At 36.4% G+C, this 19,616-nt stretch overlaps 1 protein-coding gene across 1 annotated transcript in view; it reads right to left on the bottom strand.

Annotated features, from left to right (window-relative positions):
* Window positions 1-18: 18 nt before the first annotated feature.
* The window catches only part of mrpl42 (mitochondrial ribosomal protein L42), a 21,541-nt gene continuing 1,943 nt past the window's right edge, over window positions 19-19,616 (bottom strand). Inside the window, exons 2-5 of the mRNA XM_022663173.2 lie at window positions 18,369-18,414; window positions 15,003-15,087; window positions 533-696; window positions 19-179 (exon numbers count right to left, since the gene is read on the bottom strand). Coding sequence (XP_022518894.1) covers window positions 134-179; window positions 533-696; window positions 15,003-15,087; window positions 18,369-18,414 — 341 coding nt within the window. The 3' untranslated portion in view covers window positions 19-133. The remainder of the gene's footprint in view (window positions 180-532; window positions 697-15,002; window positions 15,088-18,368; window positions 18,415-19,616) is intronic.

Raw genomic sequence — 19,616 nt, 5'->3', positions numbered from 1 at the left:
ACCAAAAAAAGCAGAATCTGATCTTTTCATAAATCCTACACGGCTGTTTATTTCAGGCTTCATCATGAAACAAACATCAGATATTGTATACGAGGCACAGAATCACAGAATACATGTCTCATAAAAAAACCCCTCATCTGTCAGTGGGAGGATTTCGTTTTCTGCGTCTTGTATGATACCTGCAGGGGAAAGATAACAAAAAGGCTTTTATGGTCCACATGTTATATTGATATGTTAAAGGAATGAATAACTTCTATAATTATGGAACACTTATAAACACCTCATTAGATGGGTATGTATTTGCAAAAACAAAACTGAAATAAATAAATCATTGTAGCGGAATGTCGTTTTTTTACTCTGAATAAATCTCCAGTAGAGATTTTTAGTTTATTTTATTTTTCAACTAATGTAAAATTGAGGGATACCTTTTATTAATAAACAATCTAAAAAAAAAAAAATAAAAACAAATATTTATATCTTACTAAAAATTACTATAAACTGATTTTGGTTTAAAAAAAAGTGTGAAACTTACTCTCCAACAGGGTACCAGCGATGCTTTGTGGTGTAGAACATCTTAGAAAGCTCCTCAATAGTTGCATCCGGCTTATTCTTTACATTTTCAGCAGTAAGTCTGGACTTCAACATCAGATTATGTGTTTCTGCAGTATCACCAATAAGGTCGTGTCTGGGAATGGGCTGTGCAACAACAAAAATATTACAAACAGTCAGTTCCAACAAGATAATTTTAAAGATTTAAACTATCATTAAAATTTTTAATTACATTTGAAATAATTACCACTTGCGCATTATTTATTACCATATCCTTAACAATTTATAGCCACTTTGATAAAATAAAAAGGACTAAAAATCCATAAACAAATGTATGTTGGAATTTGAGTATTATATATTTTGTATGATTAAGAACATGGTAATACTTTCAATTTACTGCTAAGAACACCATTGATCGTGTTTAAGGATTAAAAATCAGTCAAAACAATATTTATTGTTTTATATTAATATAACTCCATACTGCTAACTGGTGAACTAAATGCACTTATGTATCTAATTTATTTAAGAAACATTACTATAAACTGTAATTTGCCACCAAAAGTGTATGTATATATGTATGTAAGTGAATGAGTGTCTGAGAGCGTGCCCTCACACTGTGAAGGTACAACAGCTGCTTGTTTATGGGAAGAATAATGTTTTTAATTCCCTATTCTGTTTATTGGTTATGTAAAAACTGGGTTTGCAACACTGAATATTAATCAAGCAATCAACCAATATTTACACTGGAGGAGGACCCTCATTTACAATGCAGCTAAGCATCAACAGGTTCAAAGGGATAAAAAATATCAAAAAAACATTTTTAAACTGACATTTACTATAGTCGAATAAAATGTATACATAAAAAAGGAAACAGATTATACAAAATTGACACATAAAAAGTAGAGAATTTATATCTTATGGAGAAAAAATAGTAGTGAAGGCTTTCTGAATAAAAAAGCATGATAATAATAAAAAGTTTCAGTTAGTTTTAGTTTCAAAACATGGAAATAGCTCACCAAAACCTTAACCTATTATATATTAGACAATATCTGATCAAATTTTCCGCACTCATCTTATTTTATTTAACTAAACTGAGTTTTATATTAGAAAGAAAGAGAGCGAGAGCGTGCCTGATTTCTCTCTTGGCCGTGTTGTTTTATTGAGTTTTAGATCATGCTTTTGCTGTTTAAACTACACTTGATCCAACTTTTTTTTTATTTAAAATGATTTTTTTTCTCTCCAGAAATCAAGAGGCAATGCTGCGCGGCGGCAACCAATCAGACCATTTTCTGAATTTCCCAGCAGCAAATCAGCGCTCTGCAAATGCTGAAGATTTGAGTGCTAATTAAACAAAACTTTCTCAGCTTCGTGATCATGGCGAGTGAAGGCGAAATGGAGAAAAGAAAAGAAAATTTATAAGCCTTCAGCTTATAAATCTGCTGTTTGGGACTATTTTGGCTTCAGCGTTGAGTTTGATAAGCAAGGAAAAAAAGACAGTCAGCAGATTAAGCACAGTGTGATACCATTTGACTAATGGTAAGAATAAGTGTTCCTTTTTTATAATAGATATTGTGATTTTAATTCATCTGTGCCTTTTTTCTATTTATTAATTGGCTCTGAAAGTGTGTATAGGAGCACCTTGTTGATTTGAAATAGAAAGGGCTAAAAGCGTACTGCATGTTGGAGTTAGATAATATTAATATATCGAATCCGAACCGATACCGTGGCCATACTGTACCGTTGCATCCCTTATATATATATATCCCTATATATGTATATATCCCAGATACAGATCAGTACGTTGGGCAGGGGTGGGGCAGATTACGACGGAAGTAGTAGTCAAACTATAGTCAAAAAATACAGGGGTTTGACAATGAAACTGAAACTCGTCATTTTAGTGTGGGAGGTTTCATGGCTAAATTGGAGCAGCCTGGTGGCCAATCTTCATTAATTGCACATTACACCAGTAAGATCAGAGTGTGAAGACAACATTGTGTGTGACATACAGAGTTCAAAAGAGGACAAACTGTTGGTGAACGTCTTGCTGGCGCATCTGTGACCAACAGCAGGTCTTTGTGATGTATCAAGAGCCACGGTATCCAGGGTAATGTCAACATACTACCAAGAAGGACCTTGCTCTTACTGGTGTAATGTGCAATTAATGAAGATTGGACACCAGGCTGCTCCAATTTAGCCATGAAACCTCCCACACTAAAATGACATGAGTTTCAGTTTCATTGTCAAACCCCTGTATTTTTTGACTATAGTTTGACTACTACTTCCGTCGTAATCTGCCCCACCCCTGCCCAACGTACTGATCTGTATTCTGGCGGAATGATTGAACGGTGCGCTCTGAACTTTTAGCTCAGACCCGGTCAGAGATCTTTGTTTCTCCCTATTTCTCTCTCCATTTCTCTCTCCCTCACTCTCTCTCTCGCATGTGCGCGCACACACACACAGACTCCTCATCCCTGAGATTTTTATACTCATCAAATTAAGTTCCAGCACCCTAAGTTGATTTTATCTCCCCTCAAACAAGTATATTCTATAATTTTAATTGGCACCACTAATATAAATTACATATAATTGCAATTCACATTTGCATCTGAAGAAAAACAAATGCGATTAATTGCAGTTAATCAGAATTTTGTTGTGATTAATCACATTAAATTTTTAATCGATTGACACCACTAATTACATATATGTTTTATGATATACGTGTGTGTGAACTACCAAGGCCCAACTTAGTGCCCCAGACAGGCATTTACAAATTAAGCCACATTAAGAAAGAAAATTATGGTTTTGGTTTTCAAACATGGTTTCAAAAATGTTATCAAATAAAGATCTGAAAAGTGTGAAGTGCAAAAGTATTCAGCCCTATATCAATATTAGGGCTGTAAACAAACATACAACTGATAAATGAGCTGTCTATATATTGTAAACTTTCAAATGATTTTTTTATCTTAATTTTCTCTTTTGTGTTTTTTTTTTTGGTTTTATATTGTTTTGTGTCAATTAATTTGTAATAAACACATATAGACGTGTGTGTGTGTAGGCAAATAAGCTAAAGCTTCAGCCTATACCTTTTCAGTTTTTTTAGTGATTGTTTAAATGCAAGATACAGGATGATTTTTTTTCTTTTTCTCTTTTCTTTATTATCTGTTCTTTATGTGTGTATATGTTTTGGCAAACAAAATAAACTAAACTAAACTAAAAAAACTTAGTTGAGCCACCACTCGTAGTAATTAAAGCTGTAAGTGATTTGGGGTTTGTCAGCTTTGTACATCTAGAGTTTTTTGGCCATTCTTCTTTATAAAACATTGTGGATGGAGAGTGTCTGTGAACAAGTCATGTCATTCCACAGAAGCTCAATGTGATTTAAGACTGGGCCATTCTAACACATGAACATTCTCTGATCTAAACCATTCCATTGTAGCTCTGGCTGTGTGTTTAGGGTCATTGTCTTGCTGAAAGGTGAATCTTCTTCCCAGTCTCAAGTCTTTTGTTGCCTTTAACAGGTTTTCTTGCAGGATCCTGTATTTAGCTCCATCCATCTTCCTACAACTCTGACTAGCTTCCCTGTCCCTGCTGAAGAAAAGCATCTCTACAGCATGATGCTGCCACCACCATGTGCCACCACCATAAGCAGTGTTTCTTTTCCTCCCCATATAGAGCTTTGCATTTAGGCCTGAAAGTTCAACACTGGTCTCATCTGACCACAGCGTCTTCTTCCACATGTTTGCTGCAACTGCAAACAGCAATTCATATGTTTCTTTAAACAATGGATTTCTGATTCCGTTCTTTCATAAAGGCCATACTGTGGAGCGCTTGACTTATTATGGGTGAGAGAATTTGTATACAGGAAAACTGAATTGTGGATTTCTCCAGCTCCTCCAGTCACCATGGGCCACTTGGCTGCTTCTCTGACCAGTGATCCCCTTGCTTGATCTGTCAGTTTGGCCATGATTTGGTAGGTTTGCCTGTGTAGAATACTTTTTCTATTTTTGGATCACTGATTGTACAGTGCTTCTTGGGATGCTCAAAGCTTGGGATGTGTTTTTATAACTTTTTTTATAAACTTCTCCACAACTTTATCTCTGACCTGTCGGGTGAGTGCAGTTTGTTCACTAGTGTTCTCTAACAAACCACTGAGATCGATACAGAACAGGTGTATTTATACTGAGACGCTGTCAAGCTGACAACATTTTCAGGACGATATATAAGAAACACCCGCTAAAACAAACCAAGATTAAAGACTAAAAAGTTAACTAAAAAAAAAAAAAAAAAAAAACACCAACAACAACAACAACTAAAACCATACAAAAGATCATAAAATGAGCTAAATCAGTAAAAGGCTGTCTGAAGGTGGTAAGAAAATAGGACTTTAAATTGATTTAGACACCAGCGAGCTGAGCTTTAGAGTTTTATGTACTGAATTCCAGCTCGCTGGTGCACTGTGGCTAAAAGCAGATTTTCCCAGTTCAGTTAAAACTCTTGGTACCTGAAGGGTGATCCAGTCACTGGAGCGAGTCTGGTAAGTTGTGTTATTTGGTGGCATATGATGAGAGAGTGCTTTAAAAACGAAATTCAACGAATGTGTTTCCCGACGCACAGCAAGAGAAAACCATCCAGCTTTTTCATAGAGTGAACAGTGATGTGTACTATACTGGTCGCCAGTAATGAATCTTAGCACTGCATGATATACAAAATCTAGTGGTTTGAGTGTAGTTGCTGATGCATATCTGTAAATCACATCACCATAATCTAGCATAGATAAAAACCTTGCTTCTACAATCTTTTTTCTTGTGTGCACTGGGAAGCATGTTTTTTTTTCTATATAGGAACCATATTGTTAATAAGGTGCTTAAAAGTATATTTGTCATCTAGCCATATCCCAAGGTACTTACATTAATTAACTATTTCCACATTAGAACCCTTCAAAGTTATAATTTTAAGAGAAATAAAATCAAATGTTAAACAATATGGAAAACAGCATGAATTTGGTTTTCTCAGCATTTAAAACAAGTATGGTTATAAAAGCCAGCCTGTATGGCATTAAAAATATTATCTACTGCTGCACTAATGTGGTCAGCTGAGCAATATAAAATGATCAGCAACATCTTCATATCAGCCAAACCTGATGACAGAGTGAGAATTAAGAAAATCGAGGATTGTGTAAAAGATTTAAAATCATGGATGTTGCACAACTTCCTCCAATTAAATAGTGATAAACAGAAGTTCTCCTATTAGGCCCCAAAGCTGCTAGAAATAAATGATCAGACTTGATGTTAAATCTGTCCGACTTCTCCATCACACCTGGTTCAGCAGCTAAAAACCTTGGAGTTATTATAGATTCAGATCTAGCATTCCATAAACACATATCTAATGTTACTAGAACAGCTTTTCTACACCTACGTAACATTGCCAAGCTAAGAAATGCCCCATCCCTGCATGGGGCAGAAAAATGAGTACATGCTTTCATTACCTCAAGGCTAGATTATTGTAATGCGCTACTGTCTGGATGTTCCTGCAGTAACGTAAATAAACTTCAGCTAGTTCAAAATGCTGCAGTCAGGGTCCTTCCTAAAACTAGAAAATCTGAGCATATTAGTCCAGTCAGCACTGCACTGGCTTCCAGTCGAATTCCGCATAGACTATAAAATTCTCCTGTTAGCGTATAAAGCCCTACACAGTTTAGCTTTTGGTAATTAATGTTTTTCCCTTTAGATAAGGCTGCAGATCCAGGGGTTCATGGACAGAGGGAATTGTGGGTAAACTGAGATGCTGGTGCTGCTGTTCTCCCACTGCACACGGTCACTCAGGTTTGTGGACGGTGGAGTGGGTGGATGGTGGGGTTTAAGGGAGCCTCCATATCTGTTACCTTCTGGCTCTCTCCCTTTAGTTAGGTTGTTTTACTCAGATCTGCCGGAGTCATTAGCCACACTCTGATAATGTTTTATATTCTCTGTTTTACATAAATCCAGTCTAAACTAATTCCATCTCTCTGCCTTCCTACGAGTTACTGACTGCCCACCTGTCTGACCCAATACTGATGGATGTTGGACCCTCTGGATCTCACGTCTCCTGTCCGGCCAGACTGATGGAAGTTTCTGAAGTCAGCTCTTCTCCATCCACCACCACAGATCAGCTGCTCATCATCCATCTTACTCTCCACTACAGATTACATCCAAGCCATTAGTGGTGCTGCTATACTCCTGAATATATAAGACCTATGTGGATGTATAAAGACTTTTTAAAATTAATTTAAAAGCTGTTTGACCAGTGGTAGGATGGTCCCCTCTTAAATGTGAGTCTTGGTCCTCCCAAGGTTTCTTCCTCCTCCTGCAGCTCTGAGGGAGTTTTTCCTTGCCTCCGCGTTCACTATATTCTGTATTTTCTATGTTTAATGTTTAATGTCTTTGTCCTGTATTCATGTTTCTGTAAAGCTGCTTTGTGCAAACACCAGTTGTAAAAAGCGCTATACAAATAAATTTGATTTGATATAAATGTATTTTACAGTCAACAATGGAGGCGACAATATCATTAAATGTATATATTAAATAATACTGGGCCCAGGATTGATCCTTGCGGGACACCTACATCTACATTGTCCCAAAACTACACACTGCTTTCTATGAATTAAGTCATTTCTAAACCATTCTAAGGTATTGTGGTTGAAGCCAATGTTAAGCAGACTTTTTAAAAGTAGAGAATGATCAACTGTATCAAAGGCTTTAGAGAGATCAATAAAAATGGCTGCACAGTGGTTCTTTTGGTCAATGGAGATTAAAAGATCATAAAAGATCAGAGTAGTAGCTGTAATTGTGCTGTGCCTCTCTCTTAAACCAGACTGATATTCTAAAAGGATTACACTGAGAAATGTCTTGAGTTGGTCATCCACTAAGGATTTTAAAATTTTAGCTAGGCATGACAGTTTACAGATTGGTCTAAGTTGATGAGATCTACATAATCACATAATCCTTTGTGGAGTGGTATTACTTGGGCTGTTTTCCAGGGAATTGTGCTTGATAAAATGGAGAGATTAAAAATGTATGTGATATGTTCTAAAATGACTGGAGATGCAAGCTTCAGAAGAAGGGGTCCAGTCTGTCCTCTCCTGTGCCTTTTTAGTGTTTATAGTGCTGAGGGCTTTAGCTAAACTTTTGCGTCAACCGATAATTGTCATTTTAATTTTTTTTTTTTTTTTTTTTTTTTTTTGAAACAGCCGAGGAATCTGTCGTGCATTCCACAAATCTGGCCTTTATGGAAAAGTGGCAAGAAGAAAGCCACTGTTAAGAGAAAGACATAAGAAATGCTATTTGTACAGCAAACATGTGGTAGAAGGTGCTCTGGTCAACGTTTTGACCTAAATACAAAGTGCTTTATGTGGCTGAAAAGTATCACTGCTCATCACCATCCCCACTGTGAAACATGGTGGTGGCAGAATCATGGTTTGGGCCTGATTTTTTTTTTTTCAGCAGGGAAAGGGAAGTTGGTTTAAATTGATGAGGAGATGGATGGAGCCAAATGAAGGACCATTCTGGAAGAAAACCTGTTGGAGTCTGCAAAAGACCTGGGACTGGGACGAAGATTTATCTTTCAACAAGACAATGATCCAAAACATAAAGCAAAATCTACAATGGAATGGTTCACAAATAAACCTCTCTGAGCTCCAGCTGTTTTGCAAGCAATAATGAGCAAAATTTTCAGTCTCTTGATGTCAAAACTGATAGATATTGCACGCCCCACTTTTCATTTTTTTTTATTTCTGAAAAAAAAAAGAAAACGTTAAAATATCCAATACATTTTGATTCAGTTCACGATTTTGTCCCACTTGTTGATTCTTCACAAAAATTTGAAGCCTGAAATGTGGCAAAAGGTTGAAAAGTTCAAGGGGGCCGAATACTTTTGCAAGGCACTGTATTTGTATATACTATACAACACAAATTAGCTTCCAAAGTGTCCATTTAAATCACACAGATGGCTCAGCCAGAGCTCTTTCTATACATGTATTTTTAATGTAACTGTCAGACAAATTCAGAGCAAGAAATACTAGCATTTTTAGCGTGTTGGGCTTGGGACAGCATCTCTCGGGGGTAAATAATATTCATATTCAATATTTAGCTCTAAAAATATGTCTGGATGATTGTGCTTTAAATGAGATCTCATACCGGCTCATTCACACTGATGGTTCTTCTCGCTCATTTGGCTTAAAGCCAAAGTACTGTCACACCGGAGCCGTAAGTCCATCCGGACTTCTAAAAAACCTTCTAAACATTCTCTAAATCGGTTTAGTTTAGAGGAAGTCCTATTAGCCTCGAATACGTTCGCAAGCTAACGTCCGCTGTGTGTGTGTGCATGCGTAGATGCAGTCACTGATGCATAAGCTCCGCCTGCACTACACTAATTTCCTAACTAATAGATGTCGCTGTCGGACAGATTCGTCGAGAGCCGGTGAGAGAGCAGCACAGCGCGACTCGTTCTCATGTAAACAAACTCACGTGCCCAATGGCTATGACGTTGGCAAAAATGATTGCGGGTAAAAAAAAAATGCATACGATAAGTCAACAAGTTATCGCGACAGGCCTAACGTCACACTTCTCAGATTTGCAGCACTTTTGCAGCCTCCTACAGGTTTTCTTCCAGGAGAGGCAGACCATTGCCTGCTTCTCTGACCAGTGCTCTCCTTGCTCTAGCTCTCAGTTTGGGTGGACGGCCAAGTCCTGGTAGGTTTGCAGTTGTAGATTACTTTTTCTAATTTTGGATGATGGATTAAACATTGCTCCTTGAGATGCTCAAGGTTAGGGATATCTAACCCTGCTTTAAACCTCTCCACAACTTTATCTCTGACCTTTCTGGTGAGTTCTTCATGTCGTCATGTCTTCATGACACTGTTTGTTCACTAGTGTTTGATTAGTGAACATTCACAGAACAGGTGTATGTATACTGAGACTAAATTACAGATAGTGACTTTTGAAGGCACTGGATTTTATTAAGAGGTTTCAGAGACAAAGGGGCTAAATACTTTTGCAGGTCACACTTGAATTTTATTTGATTGTTTTTTTTTAAACCATGTAAACCACTGCATTTTTAGAATTATGTTTTATTTTGTGTTGGACTATCATTTTTTACCTCAGTAAAATACATTTAAGTTTGTGGTTGAAATGTGACAAAACAAAGCTCAAGGGGTATGAAATTTTGCAAGCCACTGTATACTTGGCTGGAAACATTTCCACACAATTTAGTGTATTAATTTAAATTTTTTATTAAATATTTGAATTTTATTTTATTTTACTCTGAATGTAGCTGTTACCACATTTAGGATGGGACAGTTGTAATCAACTTATTTTGTTTTATTGCCAGTTTGATTGTTTTTCCTAAAAATTAGAGCCATGTTGTAGAACATTTTGCCACTCATCTAACTAAGTGTTTTTTAAATCTCCCAACATGACCAGGGCATGTCTGCAGTGTCAGTGGAAAATTAAAAAACTTAATACACCAACCACCTAAGTCGCTGTCCTTGGGCAAAACTCCTATCAATACATTGGCTCACCTCTGTAATTTAAAAAAACTTGTAAATCGCTCCGGATAAGTGTGTCAGCTAAACGCTTTAAATGTAAAAAAAAATAAAATAAGTCTTATGTACATTATTGGAAAGATGGAATATGCATTAGGAAGACAAAAGAGGCCTGTTGTCTCTTCCCCTACAGTAAGAACAAATGCATGACCGTTTAAATACATGTAAAGGTCAGCCACCACCCACAAAATAGATCCGATTCCCTCCTGCCTGTATTTCACAACTTACAACTCCCAGCAAATCTATGTTTCTGCTGCAGATAGGTAAACATAGAAAGTCCAAGAGAAATCCAAATGGGAGCAGACAATTTCCAGGTAATCCCAACAGTCTCCCTCCTGGACTGGATATACACTAGACAGAATATCTATTCAGATATTTGAACAGACTTCTCTCTGTCTGAAACTTTATCTTCATTTGTTCAGAGGTGGAAAAAGTACTGAACAATTTTAATTGAGTACTTTGCTTAATAAAAGTTACATTAATTCTGTGATATAAAAAAGTACAACAAATCATAAATTGAATCGTTTTTAATGAACTATTATTCCACATAATAATTTGGATCTTTCAGGCTGTATTTGTTCAGACCAGCCCATAAAACATTTTCAAGAACAAGTGGCATTTCTATGATCCAATTTTTTTCTTTACTGTTAAAAAGTTATGGTCATACATGTGACTATAAACTGTATTTTTATAACTTTGCTATTGCTATGCTTTAACTGCTTTTTACATTTTTCTTTTTTACATTTAAGCAGATTGTTTAATGTTCCCAATACAAACTTACAAAATTATCATAAACAAATTTAAATCATACAAAAAAAAAAAAAAAAACTGTTGGTCGGCGCATGCGCAGTGCCGTAAAGCAGCACATATCGATGGGTAGCTTAACTCGACATAACACTGGTTCCCCTGAGCCGCACACACAGACCCCAGGCTACACAGCTGATTCACACGCGTCTCTCCGGCGAAACGTAATAAACACTGCTGGGAAAAGTTCAGCTGCGCTGCTTGATGCATTTCTCTCACCACCAAGACTTTCAGAAAGGTAAACTCAGTTTGTGGACGCAGGTGAAGCATGTAACGTAGCGCAGCTCCGTTAACTTGTTAGCTAATCTAGGCAGTTTGATACGTCTCCAGTTTAGTTTAGCGTTGTTTAATGTCTAAAAGTGATCTATGTAATCTATGATGATTAGCTCAGGTATTTAGGTTATATTTGCCACAATCTCCTGTTAACATCACGCCGACAGAAGCATTTCATACAGCTTTCAGTGCATTTAATATACTATTAATTTAGGCGTTAATATACATTAGTAGCAAGGGTGTCAAACCTTTTACTTAAATACAAGTATAACAGTACTGCTTTAAAAAACTACTTAAAGTAAAAGTAATGAAAGGGGAAGAATGACCTTATAAAGGCTGCACTACAGAGGCCTATAGTGCACTACCCCCGATGACTAGATCACTATAAGAACTGAAATGGTGCTAAAAAAAGTCTTTAGAGATTCTGAGGGATGTTATAAAAATATTTTACAGACAGACTCACACAGACAGCATCATACCTGCTTTATCAACCAGCTGTAGACCCACAAATATTGCATATAGCAATAATATAAAGTACCAGTCAAAAGTTTGAACACATTCAATTCTATTTTTTTTTTTTTTTTTTTTTTACATTTGTTGCAGATTAATATTAAAGCTATCAAATCTATGGCACATGAATTTACAGTTCAGTAAACAAGAGTTATGCCGTAAACAAAACATGAAAATAGTCAACAAAACCTTTTTTTATAACCTAAGCTCCAAGCTTTTTACACTAATATTAAATTATACAGAGAATTTAAATTTAATCAATTAATATTACAAAATTAACTGAAAACATCTAAAAAATATGTAATATTCAAAATATGGTAAAAACAAGAAAAAAAAATACAAGTGCTTTTCAGATTTTTTAATTTTTAATTTTAAAATGAAATATTTATACGTGTGTTTATATGTCTTTTTACAGTTCTTTATTTAGCTACTAGGTGTTTACATTCACCATGTAAAATTTTAATCTGCTCTCTTTCACTGGTTAGATATTATAGTGATCTGCTCCTGGGATATTCCTTCTCCAAAGGACTGAAACTTTATAAAAACAAAAACTACTAATTTTATAACTTATTTTGCAGTAAAGAATGTGTTTCTGTATTCTTTATATCTGCTCAGTGACAGTGTCGTGTTACAGACCCCTCCCCAGCTCTGTCTCCGCCTAACGAGGCACCTCATTGGCCGACAGAGCTGATTTACATGATTTACAGAAATTACTCTGTTGATTCTGCGCATGTGCATTAGTAAACTGTAAACCCAGCCAAACCTATATTATAAGCACTGCTTTGACAAAAGTGAGGATTATTGGTGAATGGATTGATGGATTTACTTATTTGAAGCGATTTTGAAGCAGCAGGGAGCGGTAAGCGCTGGTGGGGGCTGTGTGTGTGTGACTGAGTGACCTCTAGTTAACCAGGGGGGTTAATTACACAAGCTGCTGTAAAACTGTATAAAACAGTCTACCGCACTATTTAGACTCTAATTTAGGAATGTACAGTGAAATGGTTTGCAGTCAGGCGGTTGGATTGATGTATAACATGTCCGCATTGGATCAAATATGGACGTACGTAAAAAGCAAATATGCAAATTATAAGTAATATTTTAATAAATAGGCATATTTCACCATAAATGTTTATTTTCTAAAAGGAAATACAGATAAATCTGCTAGACAACTAAAAACCAGAGATGCTAAGCTTCAATATATGGCATATTGTATGTTGAGTCTATAATTATTCATAAACACAGCCAGATATTAATTAGGACATTTTTCTGGCCTGCGGGTGGGCCAGGGCGCGTTAAGACGATACAGCAGAAGCTTTTGCCTACTCTCATACGTAGCTAAAGGTGGGTAATCCAGGTCCAGAAATTAAAAATCCATCCCATGGATTAGGTTGAACTAGCTCTAGAGCCAGCCAGGCAACGGGAGAGAAATCCTGGGATGGATTTTTACTTTTTGAACCTAAATTACCCACCTCTACACCTAAACTCATAAAAATAAAAGCTCACACACGCTCTCCAAACGAACTTACAACCCTGAATCATAGCCTAGACCTAGCAAACAAACCATGGCATGTACCAAGCCACGGCAAACATTCACCATTAGTGCATCACTAGTTTACTATAATATCTTTTCAACATATAACTGTAGGAAACATTCAGTTTACCTTAATATGCTTTTTCAAATTAGATGGTGAATATTTGAAAGCCATTAGCTCGCATCCGAAAAGAGTTGTTTTTGCATCCAACCATTCCGAAGCCCCTCGCTGGAGCCGGAGTCGCATAACTGGGGTCTTCCTACCAACTTTCTCACTGGCGCACTACTGGAGTTTGACATGACTTGCCAGTCACGCATCAAATACAAACCAATAGAGGGTGTGAATGGTATATGTTTATACTTGTTATCCAACCACAAGCTTTCCGGATGGCACGATTTATCCGTTTGTTTTTATGTTGCCGGAATGAAATATGAGTAACGAGGCTATTTTCATTTAATTATGTTTTCTATGCCTTTTTTTTTTAAGTTCAGACAGTTTTTTCTCCAAGCATTTTATTTTTTACTCAGTAACGGGGAGTTTTCCAATGTAGCAAAGTAAATTACTGTAAAAAGTAAAAGTAAAATTACCTATTTTAAAAACCACAAATTACTCATAAAATCTACTTAATTACAGTAACTTGAGTAAATGTAATTCATTAATTTCCACCTCTGCATTTGTTCTTAATATCTACTTGTTGCCCTTAGCTCAGAACTGCTACACAGCTTCTTCATGAAGAGTTGTGAACGGTAGTGTAGGAGTGAGAATCCAGTAGCAGCTTTACGGTAAGACCGGGCGCTAAAAAGGCAGAAACGGAGGAGCAATATGACTAAGCTTAAGGCTCTGCTGCTAATCTAATAACTAGAGTCCTCAGGCTGGCAGTATCAGTCAGGGAGTCAGGGTGACGCTGTTGCCAGGATCTTATCAAAGCTGGACATCAGTAACTCCTAGCCTATCTGTACTCAACACTTCCGCATATGAAGTTTAAAAAACGTCAGAAAATAACTGCTACAAAAAAAAACATCAGTCTGATTTTATACACTGTTCACTATAAATACAGTAACTTTACTAGTGGTTGTTAATAATATTTAACAGGACACCAGAGGCAACTCAACTTCAACTAAACTAAATATTGGAAGTGTGTCAGGCCTTTAAAAGCTAAAATCCAATTAAATCCATAAAAAAAATTGAATTAGTCCTCTTCCCAATACAGTGGATCAAATTGGGACATTTCTAGCTCTAGAGCTTATAAATTTAATTCTGCAGATCATGATTATGGCTGTCCTTGGATGAGTTGCATATAGTGCTTTATTTATATTAAAACCGAAGTTGAAAGAAACATAGGAAACAAATTAAGGCAGTATCTTAGTCTTAATAATGTGCCCTTTTACAACAAAATCTCAGTAATAAGCCCAGCTGTCACTGGAACGTGATATCTTCTAATGGTACTGGCAAAGATAAAATCCAAACTTTACATGACGCAAAGAAATTTTTGTTGAAAAAGATTTGGTAAGAACATGGAATTTGGGCCTTTTGTATAAGCACTGCCCATCTGAAACAGTCTAATAACCTTTTACCATCTACATCTCTCCCACGTCAGTATAACTCCACTAGCAGCAAACAATGTATTCGGATGTGTTTCTCTTACCAACACTTGTCTTTATATTCAAACATATAAAATACAAGTCAAAATAATCAATATTATCCAACCTGTTGATAACAAGCTTTAAAAAAAAGTTTATTCCGACTGCCATGCTTACCTTGGTCAACGCATATGCAGTGTCCGTAGCAGGGTGGAAACATACTACAGCTTTGCCATCATGCATCACACCAATGTCCACTTTACTAGTTTGGGGTCGGGGAAAAAAAAAAAAATTGAGACATTGAGCATTTTGATGATTTTGAGCATACAGTTTTTAGATTAAATGAACACTGTACAGGTTCTAATTAACACCAATTGTGTAAAATTTGTAGGGTTGCAACAATGACATTGTTTTATGGTACAATAACTGTCTCAGAAAATACCACATTTTTCACAGTATTACACAAACACATTAACAAAAATGATCACCATGGCACTGTCATATTGCACTGAAAATGATTTAAGCACCACCATGAAAAAGTACTATATTAGAAGAGATCATTAATGGATTATGGTTGTGGAAGCAGGATTTTAGTGTTCTTTTTATTTGTTAAGCTGTTTTTTTTAATCATCTGATTCTCAGCATACATTTAAGAACAATAATGATGGATTTTTATGTTACATATTTTGGTCCGTTACTAGTTTGGTAATGTTCTTATGAGCATCTGTTTCACTGTGACTAGGAAAATGTGAAAAAAGAGGATTGCTGACATGATACTTTAAACAGAGTTTAAACTCTTTTACGCATGCTTTCAGCATGGCCGCACAGGCAAGAGCTTCAGTAAAACATCATAAAACATGGCCTTGCTCCTGCAATGCTGGTGTGTACAGCTTCACAGTATGTCACATCAATGTAAAAAGTACACAAAGTTAAATATAGTTTTCCTTTTTAAAAGCACCTTTCAGTCTACTACATGTATTATATCTACTTTAATATATCTACTAGGGGTGTCACGATTCTCTAAATCCTCGATTCGATTTCATTTTCGATTTGAGGGTCACGATTCGATTCGATTCTCGATTTTCTTGTTTTTTTTTCTTGTTATTATTTTATGCCTCATAAAATTTAAATAATATATTTATTATTATTATTATTATTATTATTATTATTATTATTATTATTATAAATATTATTATTTATTAAGATATATATGGTAATGCCATCTAGTGACTTTTTTTGGTAGCAACAGTGTGCACTATTAAAACAAGCAGTTTATCAGAGCTGTGTGTGGATGGCTGGTGAAACTGCTCATTACATGAAGCTGCAGTTCTTCATCCAACCACTAGCAGCAGCAGCACAAGCCCCGCTCTCTTCACTCAGTCACTACTTCAGTACAGCCCAGCCACGGGCTACAGAGCTCAGCCAGTCCGTTTTTACTGTTTCTGTAAACAAATAAAGGTTTTAACCCCACTAACCGGATAATACAGCTCACTACAGTTCATCTTTCAGCCCAAGCAGCTAACAGCAGCAGGTTAGAACAGCCGACACGGAGGCACTGCTCGGATTACATTATAAACAGGTCAGTTAGCGCGCTGCTAACCTCAGGATGTTTATAACTACGGAGTTTAGTGGACACACCACGGCCGCCAGGTAAGTCTTTTAAAAGCTACTGAAGACTATTAAAGGCTATTAGAGTGTAACCCCTGGCTCCCAGGGGTTACAAGAGGTTATTGAAAGCATTATTGGGGGGCAGAAATCAGTACAGGCTGGTTAGATAAGTGATGTGGGTATTGTCTTATAAATATTTACACATAACTTATATCTCTCCTGAAAAGCTTTTATTTTAGTCAGAAACACGCTTGTGTTTACTTTATCTGAGAGAAAGATGTTTTTTTAATTCAATGGAAAGCAACAGGTGTAGTCAATTATAAGTTTAAGATTTTTAATCCACCTCACTGTGATCTATAGTCAGTGTTCTCAAGTCACACTGACACACGCATTTCAGCGAGTTCACACGCTCTCACCTGCGCGCGACCACCCCTCCGTTAGATACAGATACAAAACCTGCGCGCCCAACCCCCGCCCCCCCTCCCCCGTTGGACAGATAAAAACAGTGATCACACTCCCGCCGACTGCGCTCATGCAGTGGCTATCTCTATTTAAATGAATAGGATGCGCTGTGTTGGTGCCGCGCCATTTGCGTAGCGCGCTGCGCTATTTGCGTAGCGCGCGCGGGAGGGATCGTCGATCCTCTTTTTGACTTCGATACTCGAGATCGTGACCTCATTTCGATTCGATTTCGATAAAATATCGAGATCGTGACACCCCTAATATCTACTTTAATATATTTAATATATCTACTTTAAATAAGCAATGCATGTCATTAAAAGATACTTCAATGTTCAATATACACATGCTTTTCTACAGCTACAGTATCTTACAAAAGTGAGTAGTCTGTGTACAGCTTGTATAAATGTGCCGTGGTAGTGTGATGATGAGTGGTCAGGAGGATACCAGAGAGAGGTGTTGCTAAGATGTAAAAACAGTTAGGGAATCAGGCAAGTATCCTCTTAAAGCGTGTATTGTGATGACAGAATAGAAGCACCCAAAACGTAAAAAAAAATTACAATATACAGTTGAAACTAGATGTTTACATACAATTCATAAAATAAACATGTATGTTTAACTTTGCAGAAAGTAAAACTAAAAATGCAAAAAAAAAAAAAAAAAAAAAAAAAAAGTCTCTCTCTCATTATTTTGGCATTTGGCAAATATAAATTATTGTAATAATCATAATTACGCACCGTAATTACACTTAGGGCGCACATTTCCAATGAGATCCACGTAAACACAACAACGAGTGGAAATGGGGGAGCTACTAAAACGCGATGTCCTGACCAAGAAAGGCAAAAATGTACTGGTCATCCTGTTTTTTCAATTGCAGTCCAGATGAAATAGTAAAATTTGGTGTTTTGGGCACAGTTCTCTCATACTGGCCACTGAATATTTAACATGCAACTTCTTGGTAAGAGCTCTCAGAGGATGTGAGAGAAAGAATTGTTTAGAAACTGGGCTGCATAGCAGTTTTCCAACATAATAATAAAGGTAATGGTGATGGACTGGCCAAGCATGTCTCCAGACCTAAACCTTTTTGAGCATCTGTGGGGATTCCACAAATGGAATGTGGAGGAACAAAGTCTCTAACATCCAGCTCCATGATGTCATGATGGAGGAGTGAAAGAGAATTCCAGATGCAACCTGTGAAGCTCTATTTAACTTAATGCCCAAGAGAGTTAAAGCAGTAATGGAAAATAAATGTTGGCCTCACAAAATATTACTTAAAGTACAATTTAGCCATTTTTATTAATGGCTTAATATTAATGAAGTTATTTTGAGGGCACTGTCATACAAGCTGTACAATGACTATACTGCAGCCACCCACACCCACCCACACACACCCACCCACACCCACACCCACACCCACACCCACACACACCCACAAGCAGAAGGTACTCATATCCAGCTATACTATGCTATGCTTACCAGGTTTTATTTGATACAGCCACTGCACATGTTGACAGACGACAAACTGCAGAAAATAAGAAAAAGCCATGTCATGATCACATCAACATTAATAGTACAACCCCAAAATCAGGAAAAACTTGTCAAAATATAGAAATAAAGAAAGATTAAAAAAAAAAGGACTGTCCCTTATGATTACTTCGATATTTTTTCACCCTATTAAGACCAAAAAAACGAAGGGACTTAAATAGTTTAAATGCTAAAATGCATGCATACATGTAACTTTCACAAAAGTTAAAATATTATGTGGTGCAACAGTCAAGTAAGTACTCAAAATAGAGACTTATAACCAAAGATGCTAACCACTAAAGCAACTGTGCCACCAAACATGAAATTAATATGGAGAGATCCAAGAGATCTCTAAGGCCTTTAGAAAACAGGTTGCAGATAAAAAAAAGAATTTAAAAACTACTACAAATCAGCTTGTCTGGAAAAGTATTGTATTATAAGTGGACATTATTAAAAACAACTTCCAACAAAACCAAAAATCAGGCCGTCCTAGCAAGTTCAGTCCAAGAGCAGACTATAGCATGTGAAAAGAATCTCCAACAATCTTAAAATTTCAGCACAGGACCTACAGATGATGTAAAGGTACATTAACTACAATGAAACAGAGAGGGATCTAAGCCTAATTCCTAAACACGCCAGGGGCCATATGAAGCAGTCTGGTAGTTTGGGGTGGGGGTCTCCACAGTAATCCTACACTGCTTCTTTTAGTTTTAGTTTAAGGGGGGGATATCTGTTTCACTTTTATTGTTTATAAGTACTAAGGAACAACCACATAGCTTTTATTCATGAGACAATAAGAAAAATCTAATCTAATCTAAAATCTAATACATTTGAAAACATGTATTAAAATTTGTAATCCAGTAAAAATCAATCAAATTTTTTTTTATGTTTATTCCCAAATTTTCCTCTTAACTAAACATACTCAAATCTAATGGTGAGATTTAAAGAAGTACCACAGTGGGAACTAGTAATTATTCTGTTATTTTCATTTAATTTAATTTTATCTAATAATGAAATGGTTAATTGGTCAGTTGTGTTCTTAGCTGCTGAATCTCGTATGTGCTAATTTTTATTTATCTTTTAGTCAGTGCCAAAGTAAAGTTCTGGAAGAAGGTGATGGCTTGACCTAATGAATAAACATACTGAAGTAGTTTGCCTATGAACACACTTTTTTTTAGCTGAGATAGGGTCCCCACATTC

This window comes from Astyanax mexicanus, chromosome 2 (genome assembly GCF_023375975.1).
Source record: "Astyanax mexicanus isolate ESR-SI-001 chromosome 2, AstMex3_surface, whole genome shotgun sequence".
NCBI classification, from domain to species: Eukaryota; Metazoa; Chordata; class Actinopteri; order Characiformes; family Acestrorhamphidae; genus Astyanax; species Astyanax mexicanus.
The sequence above is the reverse complement of the archived record's forward strand: the minus strand, read 5'-3'. Positions and strand labels throughout refer to the sequence as shown.